At 39.0% G+C, this 11462-nt stretch overlaps 1 protein-coding gene across 4 annotated transcripts in view; it reads right to left on the reverse strand.

Moving 5' to 3' along the window:
• Nucleotides 1-11462, reverse strand: part of LOC107707326 (sentrin-specific protease 6-like) — a 34041-nt gene that overhangs the window by 8595 nt on the left and 13984 nt on the right. For 2 of the 4 annotated variants that reach the window (XM_016511314.1, XM_016511313.1), the window contains 7 exons: nt 7374-7779; nt 4410-4651; nt 4005-4142; nt 2421-2454; nt 2098-2286; nt 1138-1325; nt 807-1042 (listed from right to left, as the gene is read on the reverse strand). In XM_016511314.1, coding sequence (XP_016366800.1) covers nt 807-1042; nt 1138-1325; nt 2098-2286; nt 2421-2454; nt 4005-4142; nt 4410-4651; nt 7374-7779 — 1433 coding nt within the window. Of the gene's footprint in view, nt 1-806; nt 1043-1137; nt 1326-2097; nt 2287-2420; nt 2455-4004; nt 4143-4409; nt 4652-7373; nt 7780-9470; nt 9557-9853; nt 9916-10444; nt 10569-11462 lie in introns of those variants that run through there. The other 2 variants (XM_016511316.1, XM_016511315.1) reach the window with 2 other exon arrangements.

An 11462-nucleotide genomic window follows, 5' to 3' on the forward strand; every position in this document is an offset into this window, starting at 1 on the left:
TCATAATCGTGTGTTTATTAGTCACGTTGAATCAATGAAAGCAGTTGAATCTTCTGTTTATTCAGCTGCAGCGATAGGCATTTTCTGGGTTTCTTCTGCGAGGCGTATTTGGAGTTTCAGCGCAAGAGCGCCCTCTGGCCTTCGGATGGAGATTTACTGCTGATCACAGAACCGTGCTTCACTGAAAGATACGCATGACAATCGCAGCTTCTGTCGAATCGCGATCTCGATTCCATTTCAATTTATCGTGCAGCCCTACCCTGCTGTACTGAAACTGTACCGAACCGTGACATCAAAACCGAGGTACGTACCGAACCGTCATGTTTGTGTACCGTTACACCCCTAATATGTATATGTTGCATAGCAAAATGTTTTTATGGACAACAAAATGTATTGAAAATACTGAAAACGTAAATAGATTTTTGAGGTCTAAAAATTTTACAAACCATAGAAGAAATGCACATTTCTAAAGGCAATATTGTGACAATGTTGTGACGTACATCTGAGCGCAACATATTATTGACAAAAAGTGTAGGTTGTTGATTGGAGAATCAGGCAGAAAGAAGTCTGTCATTTTCATCACAATATCGAGTTATGACATTTTGATTTAACACAAGTTGTTGTTTTTTTTTTTTTTTTTTAGCTGAAATGAAATGTTGGAGCCAGAGAAGATAATAACAGGGGAGTAAACTTTTGAACTACTGGCCTGATTGAGCTAGCAGAAAAAAACTGAGCCCTGTACCCAACAACATAAAAAAGGGAAAATAATCACTGTGCCAAATTGATACTTTTGGTTAGAGTCTTACTTTATAATAGGACCAGTGAAGGTCGGCTGGAGCTCTGCCATCTCATCATCCTCTTCACAGTACTCCTGGAGCCGAGCAGACATGCGTGTTCGCACACTCGTCACCACACAAGAGACAGGGGCTGCTGGGGCTGTATTTGCTGTTGCCACGGTAACCATCACAACCGAAAGGGATGCTGAGGCTGAAACGGTTGAAGATGAAGGTGTTGCTGATTCTTCAGCTTTCACCTCTTTAACCTGAGGTGAAGGACAAATACTGGCACCTTTAATACACAGATGAATACAAAACATATCAAGTCATAATTATCATGTTTGAGCGCAACGTAAATCACCTTTTCTTTTTCTATGGAGGCTTTATTGTACTCAACCAGTCGAACGTTGGCCTCATCAAAATTGATTTTCTTAGGGAAATCTGGCATATTATTGTTTCTGCCGATTTCAGCAAGGATATCCTCCAGAATCATCTGTTCTTGCAAAGTGGGGCCGCTCTCAAAAATCAATACAATATACTTCTCATCATCTGGAGAGCATCGACAGAAGAAGGAGAGGAGTAAGAGGTCATATCTGGTCCAAATATAAGCAGTAAAATGAACAACAAACAAGGAACCAAGGACATCCATCCATCATGAAAAGTGCTCCACACGGCTTCGGGGGGTTAATAAAGGACTTCTGAAGCGAAGCAATGCGTTTGCATAAGAATAATATCCATATTTAAAACTTTATAAAGCGTAATCTCTAGCTTCCACGAACTGTCGTACAGTGGAAGCTAGAGATTACGCTTTATGAAGTTTTAAATATGGATATTATTCTTGCACAAACGCATCTATTCAATTCAGAAGGCCTTTATTATCTCCCTGGAGCTGTGTGGAGCACTTTTCATGATGGATGGATGTCCTTTTTTGTGCTTCAAAATCTCGACCACCATTCACTGCCATTATAAAGCTTGGAAGAGCCAGGACAATTTTTAATATAACTCCAATTGCATTCGTCTAAAAGAAGAAAGTCATGTACACCTAGGTTGGCTTGAGGGTGAGTAAATCATGGGGTAATTTTCATTTTTGGGTGAACTTTCCCTTTAAAGATGGAGTTTGTAAGCTTTTTTTCCATGTCAAAAGATGTTATATGGATAAGAATAATCGCATGATGAGTGTAAACGGCTTTTGCAAAGGTTGACTGAAAATATGCTTTCTTTTTGTAATTCTGCTAGGTTACACTGGTAGCGCAGAAACTGCATATTTTGCTTTTAAGGAGATGTTGTAAGGAGTGTAATGGGATTGAGTTCTGATACTCACTGTTGCCGCTGCAGTCGTACCATATTTCTCCGTCGTCCTGAGACATCTGCAGCTGAGTCTGTAATCGCTGGCACTCCTCATCGGTGGTCTGCAGAAACAGGACCGGCAGCTTCTTGACGGTACACCACTCGCATCTGGTCAGCTCTGACGACCGCAAACAAACGCTCTCCAGCACATTCACATCGGGACCTTCAATCACAACACCACAGCACAGAAACGACAAATCAATAAGTCTTATTTTACAGGAAAATCATAATGGTTACTGAATGGACAACATATAATACATTGCTTTCTAGTTTAATTCCTTTAAAACAGCATCTTACCTTCTGTCTCCAGCCGTATGTTCTCCACCGAAAACTAGAAGAAAAAAAACCCCACACTCAATAACAACAAAAAACGAGCACAACAATTCTCACAAACAAAACATACACTAGATTTAACATACATTTAGGGTAGAGGTTAACTGACATACTGGTTTTACGGATTAATCTCAAACAAAAGCAACTTCTGGATATCAGGGGGGAAAAAAATAAAATCCACAGCAATAGTTTTTCTTTGTAATCCTCCCATTTCTCTGTGGCCATCACTGGCTTATACAGATGCAAGAATTTAAGGGTGCTTTCACACTTGATTCGATTGCTTGGTCTGAACCAGACTCCAATTGCTCTCTTTGCCCCCACTAGATTGTGTTCACACCATATTTTTTGGGTCTGTTTTGATCGCGGGCGCGATTTGGAATCACAAACTTGGCTGCATTTGAGTCTTCTTCAAGGCATTTTGAGGACACAACATCGTCAAGTAAGTAAATTTAACGAATGTTACAGTATCCACCGTAGTTGTCCGCTAGTAAAAACTGTTTTATCTGTCATTATCCGTGTACGAACCAGAGCAAACAGATAATGTTACCTCACGAAGTTAGCCATCAGTCTTCTTGCTTACGTTGAGCATACCAGCTTATTTCTGGTTCAAACACAATATTTCCACTTGCCATTGCAACGCGTTTACTACAGTTCATTTAGTGGATCAGGAGGCGCTGGCTGGCTGGCTGGAGTGTGACTGAGTGGAGGCGGGGCTAATTTGCGTATTCATAGATCCGTGGATAGTAAATGAGGCAAGGGTGTTGAGTTGCATTCAAGCTATTTTAAGGCATGAGAAAATTATTTTCTCAAGAAAAAACATTTAAATGTGTCATTTTGATGATCAAAGATTAGTTTTAAAGGATAACATTTTTGACTACAGGGGGACTTTAATATTATAATAAAGTTCTGCACTATTTTACTTTGTTTTTGTTCAGTTTAGTCGAGTCAGTGTTTATCTTACATGAGCACTCCAGTACACGAATATTTTCATAACACAAGCCGCTTAAAATGAATAGCTATCAACATAACTGATATTCAAAATGGTAAGCAAGTGCTGCTTTGTTCACGTTTCGTATATATGCATATATCTCGTTTATCCTTGTTTCGGTTTCTCCTTTTGAAAGACAAATGAAGACTATTGATAGCTGCTGATATAGACAGTTAACTCCTGCGCAGAACGCACATGCTAGTTTGCAGTCGGCTGTGCGGTTTGTACAAACGCAGCTTTTTGGTCCAGACGCAGCCAACGCGAGGCGACAACACCGTTGACTTTCGTCGCCACTAGTTCTTTGAAGTCAGCTTGATGTGCTTCGGTCTTTTTGGACAATTGTAAACATAGATACCAAAAAAAACTTATTTGAGTCTCTTTGAAAGATGTATAAGCTGCACTACTCTATTCTGCCTGCGCTTGCAGAAGAATCCAGATGTTCAAGAACTAACAGAACTGAACGCCAAGAAGATCATTCAAATGTAGCATTTAAATAAAAAGCAAAAATCTCAATTCCCAACTCTGCAGGTGATATGAATCAGGTTTTTGGTTGATCTCACCACAATAGGCTTGGTGACCATCCTGCGTAAAGTGCCAATCCTCACGCTCCTGCACTCCAGAATAATGCTGCCCAACTTCTGCACCTGACCCACTTTCCTCTTCTTAGGAGACGGATCTTCACACACGGGGTTCCCAAACTAGATGAAAAAAAAAAAAAACGTACACACTTCAAATACAACAAACCATCTAGCGAACACATTCATCCTTTCAAACCAATTCTCAATTTTTCAGAAAAAATAAATCTGCTGATTTGTCATACGTGTCAAATGTTTGAAAAAGCATTTCAAAAAAATAGAAATTGGTCAGTGAAACGTTTGCAGGGCAAGCAAGAATCTGAAATACTGAGCCCTGACAAAAATGTAGCAACAGTACAACAAAAACACTTCAGATGTAACGCTGCTTACTGGATCTCTCATGCGATTCCTTCTGGGTCCCAGGTTTCTCTGGCTTGTCTGAGTGAAAAAGTCACTGCTAGGGTCCTCATGTTCACCAGCTGCTTTAACCGCCGCTTCCACCCGACCACCGGAGGGAGCAGGAGATGAGTGGGCAGAGTCCGCGGGCCGCGGCGACACGCTGTCCAAACGGTTACCGGTCCCTGTGCTGCTGATATCATCACTTTCTTCATCCTCATCGCTGGACAGCACAACTGCATTTCATCAGAACACGTAAATGACACACACATCTGGATTACTGGTGTCCCTGATAACCCTCAGCTCTTGGTTAAGCCTGATCAAAAATGCTTTTTAATTATGTTGTGATGCTTAACATTATGAGTGACATTATTGTATGTTGCTCTGTTGCGAGTTGTATGCTCCACTTATTTTTGTTATGCACCATGAAGCCTCCTTGGGTTTGTTGAAAGATGTTATATAAACAAAACAATAAATTATTAGTATGACAGTAATAAGTTAGCTAAAGACAAATAAAGAAATATTGCATTTGACGAACTCACTGATAATCATAACATCCCATAACCTTTCATAATGTCCCAAGTTACATATGTGGCAGAACAAATTATATTTGAGAGCTGCAGAGTGTCATGATGACTGAAATTTAGGGCCGCAACCATCATTATATTAATGAATCGATTCATGTGTTGATTCTTTCCTCAATTATTCAGATAAAACCCAGATTTTATTTATATGAAACAATATATCCTGTCTAGTGTTGTCCCCCAAACGATGGCTATAAAAACAAATATAGTGAACATCTATATAGGTTATCATATACATATATGCAAAAAAGGAAACAATACATCCTAAAACAAAAACAACTGCTTGCCCACTGTTTTAAAGTTATGGATTATCAATGGATTATTACTGTAAATTAAGAGTAATGCACTGAAGAAAACAGTTTTAAAACTGAAATCTGGGTCTGTTCATTACACAAAGCTACCGTATGTCTTCGGAAAACCTGGAGTACAGTATACAAGATATAAGCTGCATTCACGGCATGACAGGGTTTTCAGAGAATGGTCCGAAAAAGAGAAAATATCCAGTGAGCGGCAGTTCTGAGGGTGAAAATGCCTTGTTGATGTCGAGAATGGCCAAACTGGTTCAAGCTGATAGAAAGGCAACAGTAACTCAAGGCTACAATTCGCATGGGCTCACCAAAACTGAACAATAGAAGATTGGAAAAAGTTTATTTCTGCTGCGACATGCGGATGGTAGAATCAGAGTTTGGTGTAAACAACATGAAAGCATGGATCCATCCTGCCTTGTATTAATGGCTCAGGCTGGTGGTGGTGTAATGATATATAGGGGACATTTTCTTGGCACACTATGGGCCCCTTAATACCAACTGAGCATTGTTTAAACATTACAGCCTACTTGAGCATTGCTGCAGACCGTGTCCATCTAGGGCTGGGCGATAAAACAATAATGATAACTATCACAATATATATTTTCCCTTGATAGTGCAATAATACATGTTCGATATAATGTTTGTGCGCCAAAAGCACAATGAAAGAGGTTGGATTTACCATGGATTTACTGTAGTAACGCTAACTGCACCATGGTATTGTGGCATAAATATGAGCTATACACATATGGAATTTTATTATATTATTAATGTAGACATGTATGTATAAAGGTGTTAAAGGAGCAAGGGTTCTTATTAACTTAAAGCATTGGTGCATTTGTATTTATAGTAAATGTATTTAGGCTACTGCTTTTATACAAATACCACAGAAAGCATATAGCTAGATTTTACCATGGTAGTGAGGTGCTACAGTATGTGTGGTTTTACCTTTGGTTATCATGATCTAATTGTGTCATACTATAGATGACCAATGGTTAATTTTAAAAAGTACAGTCCTAACTCAAATGGTCAGAACATTAAAATTTTACCCTATAGCTGCTACAATTTTTACAGATGTTACTGTTTTTGTTAATGAACATAAATTTACATCTGCATCGTGCCATCAAAGTCAGGGAACAAACCTGTTTCATGATTTGAAACAATATGAACCATAAGAGCATGCAGAAAGCAAGAAATTACTAACAAAAAAAGTCTGGAAAAGGATTTTACTTAAGTTTACTTGTGCATATTTTGATGTAGAAAAAATAGTTTACCATTATAAATGTTTTGAACATTGTACCTCAGATTTGTGAAATGTTCACCTGTTTGGCAAGTGTTTCATTCCGACAAACAAACAAACAAAAAGAGTTGTTTAAAACCACAATTAACTGTCTGGTTTCTATAACTTTCATTCAAGAGAAGAAATCTGCCTTTAAACTTGAAAGAAATAAAAATGTGACATTTATCGTGCTAATTACTGATATGAAAAATGTTATCGTGATAATTTTTTTAGACATATCACCCAGCCCTATGTGCATCCCTTTATGACCACAGTGTACCCATTGTGTGATGGCTACTTCCAGCAATATTGCGCACCATGTCACAAAGCTCAAATAATCTCAAACTGGTTTCTAACAAACCACAAGAGTTCACTATACTCAAACGGCCTCCACAATCACCCGATCCCAGTCCAATAGAGCATCTTTGGGATGTGGTGGAATGGGAAATTTGCATTATGGATGTGCAGCCAACAAATCTGCAGCAACTGTGTGACGGTATCATGTCAATACAGACAACACGAAATAAGGATGAATGCTTCTAGCGCCTTGCTGAATCTATGGCATGAAGAATTAAGGCAGTTCTGAAGGCAAAAGTGGGTCAACCCAATATTAGAAAGGTGTACCTAATAAAGTGGCCAGCGAGCCTATGAATTACTTCTACTGTGCCTTTTGGTCCTTGTTAATGATAGGGTATCGCTAATGGGGCAGGCCAACTGAAAACTAGCCAACAAGTTTGACATGCCGGTCATTTGCAATGTGATGTAAAAGTGTGAAGTGTAGTGTACTTACTGGGGTCATTTAATTCACATGGTTTGGTGATCTGCTGTTTCTTGCCTCCAGCTTGCTTGAGTCCATTACACGCTGAGCTTCCCGAAGTGGCAACGAGTCTTCCATTGTGCGGGAGCAGCATACCTCCATGTGTGATCCGCACCGATGGGCTCATGACGACATCTATCTGTTGAGAGCAGCCCCCAGAGGTGGACTCGTAAAAGCTTTTGCTTATCTGAAGGCTGGGCGGCACAGAGGGCGGCTGCGAGCGAATGGAGGGGCGAGGGGGCAGCGCTGATGTCACAGCAGGAAGGGGCAGAGTCTCAGCAGGTAAGATATATCCACAGCGGTCACATTTTACATGGTCCTCACTTGGCTGGCCACATTTACCACAAACTGTGAGGTAATCATCAGGCTGAAGGGGCTGCTGGGTGTGGGAAAGCCAGAATAACACTTAAAACACCTTAGTCAGGGTAGCACCATATTTCATTTTTGATGGGTATAAAAATGAGGCTGTGAGGGACTGAAGTATAGTGCGTTCAATGGACTGTATGATTGTTCACCTGACAATAGACAAAAACACCATAAAAGACAACATTTGAAAGTTACATGATCTAGGACTTTTACACAGTGCATGTCATTGTAAAGACTTCAAGTCTTCCCCTCACAGCAGGGGTCGGCAACCGTTAACCATTTCTAATTTTTCTGGTTAACCACTGTGTTAAACTGACGTTTCGTGCTGGCATTCGTGCTCTGCATCTGTGAACAATAAACCCCACCTAGGCACCTACTTTGATCTGATTGGCCATCTCAATTATTTTGACATTGACGAGCGCTATTAGCCACGCGCATCTGTAGAATAGCACAGGTTAATTCTCACACTTTAATAGTATTTATAGCTCCTAACAGTGACTATGAGGAATGATTACCTTAAAATGTATGTTGGTATGCAGTTTTCCCTATTGCTCGCGTGAGTTGTATTAGCAACCCTTCAAAGTTTGAAAATACCAACCAACCAATCTCCATTACTTTTTATTATAAAACAGCAACAAAAAATAAAACAAGAAAACATCTGCCAATGGGCTCAAAAAAAAAAAAAAAAAAACTTATTTTAAAGGGAAAACCATTTTTTATACAACCCCGACATTTATTTGTTCTTGTTTTAAGCATAAGCTCACTTATGCTCACTTATACTAATTTTCTTCCATTTCTCAGAAAACAAGACTTCATTACTTCATTTTGTATCTTAGGCAAACCGAGACTTATCATTTGCACTTACATATTGTTGCTCTTTTGTTAGTTTTGATTGCTTCTATTGTCCTCATTTGTAAGTCGCTTTGGATAAAAGCATCTGCTAAATGACTAAAGTAAATTTATCTTTATTTAAAGAGGACATCGGATGAAATTTTCATTTTTTAGCTTTTTTTTTTTCTTTCTTCCATTTAGTTAGGTTTCTGCCGTATCTGCCAGCTCATAAAAGCTGAAAAGAAAACACGCAGCCAGTTTGTTATGGGCTGTCTGAGTCTGAAACTATGTCAACCAGCGAGCCGTTTCAATTTGCAGCCGGTTTCTATGTAGATAGCTAGCTATTTAAATCACCTCCGAGCCATTTATAGATAAATTCAAGTCTTGTGTTGACACGCCCCACGGAGGAGAGGGGCGGGGTGAGCAGTAGCTCATTATCATTTAAAGAGACATGCATCGAAACGGCTCGCTGTGAACAAAGCTGTTTTTGACAAGGTAAAAAGGGTGTTGTTTTAAACGACCATTAAGGAATTTTAACCAAAGTATGTTACAGACATTTCATGAAGACCCTAAAGAATCATACTGTAGGAGGCGAAGAGGGCATCCGATGTCCCCTTTAAGGACAATTGGGTATTTGTTTTAAAAAGCAAGACAAAAATACTGAGGAAGATTTGCAATGCGTGCAACATTTAATGCCATGTATGCCATTAATTTAAGACTTTCTGATCTGATTTAAGACCTTTTTAAGGCCTTAATGTGTTAAAGGGCAAATTAAGACTTTAAGACCTTTTTAAGACCCTCATTTGACTTTTGCACATTCACTGTCTCTGCATTTAGACTGGGGTAATACAGAAGTATAGGGTATGGTCTCACCTCAACTGGTTTGCCCACAGGAGCAGGACTATCGTTCATCGCCCGCCGTTTCTGATGGACACGTCTCTTAACACTGATGTCTGAATCTAGTGACGTACAGCAGAACAACAGCCATGTACATCAACTCCTGTTCACTTGATCAAGATCTCCAAAAGTCTCAAAGCATCTCAGATTAATCACTATTGACTTAACTTAAAATGACCTAAATTAACACTTCAACTTGATTGCTCATAAAGTAACTCCAGTAACCAGACAGTGTTCTGAATTTTGATGTGCTCTTTTCTTCAATGCCATAGGAATATATGAGTTTATCCGTTAGATATTTTTGCTTTCTGTAAATTCTGAAAATGAGAAAACCCATTGGTTCTGCTCCATCTGCTTACCTGGACTCTTAGGACAGGTGAGAAGAATGCTGTCCAGCTCGACTCTTTGGATCATATCGGATCTGCAGGAGAGACACGGTGGCAGACAGCATAAGAATTATGAAATGCATCAGATCCGCTCAAGAAATGTCACAGCTAATGTTCCGGGTTCAATGCAAATTAGGCTCTATCAACATTATTTGTAATCATTTTGGAGAGAATTTTTTTTTTCTGTAGTGATCACTTTATGCCATAAATGCTGTAGATAGAGCTTAACTTGGTAAAACATTTCATCACACCAACAGACAATGTGGGCAATACTGTATGTGGCATACAATAAGCCACACAATGCATTTCAGAATAGAAGTGGTGAAGTTTTAGTAAAAGGAAGGTCGAGTGTGTCTGATTTCAAAGTTGTTTTTTTTTTGAGCAGCCAAGAATGTGAATGTAGCTTATTTGACCCAAACTATAGACATAAACACAGCTAAAGCTAAAGTTCAAGACAGTATTACTCCCAATGCTCATGTTTCTACTCGATTTACTTGTCATCAAACATCTGAAGTTAAATAGGCCACTTTTTATTTGGCTAAGTCAGCTCATCCAGTGCCATACCTTTGCTCCAGCTTTCTGACTGGAGCAGAGAACTGTGCGTGCTGGAAGAGCCGCCCCTGAACCAGAACTCCTTGGGACGGCGCTGGACTCATTATCAGATAGCTGGTTCGATTGGGGTTCACTGATTCACTGGGAGACCATCAACAACAACACAGTGCACAGTGAGCATATACATTCCATCTACATACAGGCATTTAGACAATTTAGAAAGGCATTTAGAAAAAAAAAATGTAGATAAAAAAAAAAAAAAGGTCTTGTAATTGAAATTGAATTATTATGCTGAATGACAAACACAATTATTTTGCTCGAACTGCAATCACAATTATTAATCACGATTAGAAATTTACTTTTACATTTCATCAGAATTATTGCACTTTCAAATCAAGAGAACAACAACTTGCATGATTTATTTTACCTCATCTAGTTTCCTGATGTATTATGTTTATTATATAAATTAATACACTCTTTACATTATGGGAACTGGTATAAGAAGCTTCTATGAATAGCTAAACCAGTGAACTTCCTAATATTAATAATAATTCCTCCAGCAACTCCAAATTATGTGTAGTGGTCGATCGATATATCGCCAAGGCCGATATATCGGCCGATATCTGCCATTTTTCAAATATCGGCATCGGCCGATCAGTTTTTCTGTTTGGCCGATGTGTTCGAGACTTTTATTTTGACGGCGCGTCGGACACACAGTGCTCACATTCTCCCTCTTGTCCGCTGTTGTCATTCAGTTCTGTCTAATACGGATAGAAGTCTATCTAATAATCAGATAGAACTGTTAAACAAAGGAATTAAAATGTATACAAAAAAGTATTATAACGATTGCTTTAATATTATTAAATGCAAACATTATAATACTTTCTCGTTTGCCATCAGCATTCCGCAAATACGCATTTATATAATTTAAACAAATCTTTGAATGACTAACGAACATTTAATTTCGCAAACCTTGCAGACTTAAGCCCCGTTCACACCAAGAACGATAACTATAAAGATAACTATAAAG

This window comes from Sinocyclocheilus rhinocerous, unplaced genomic scaffold (assembly GCF_001515625.1).
Source record: "Sinocyclocheilus rhinocerous isolate Xijiao unplaced genomic scaffold, SAMN03320098_v1.1 scaffold1677, whole genome shotgun sequence".
NCBI classification, from domain to species: Eukaryota; Metazoa; Chordata; class Actinopteri; order Cypriniformes; family Cyprinidae; genus Sinocyclocheilus; species Sinocyclocheilus rhinocerous.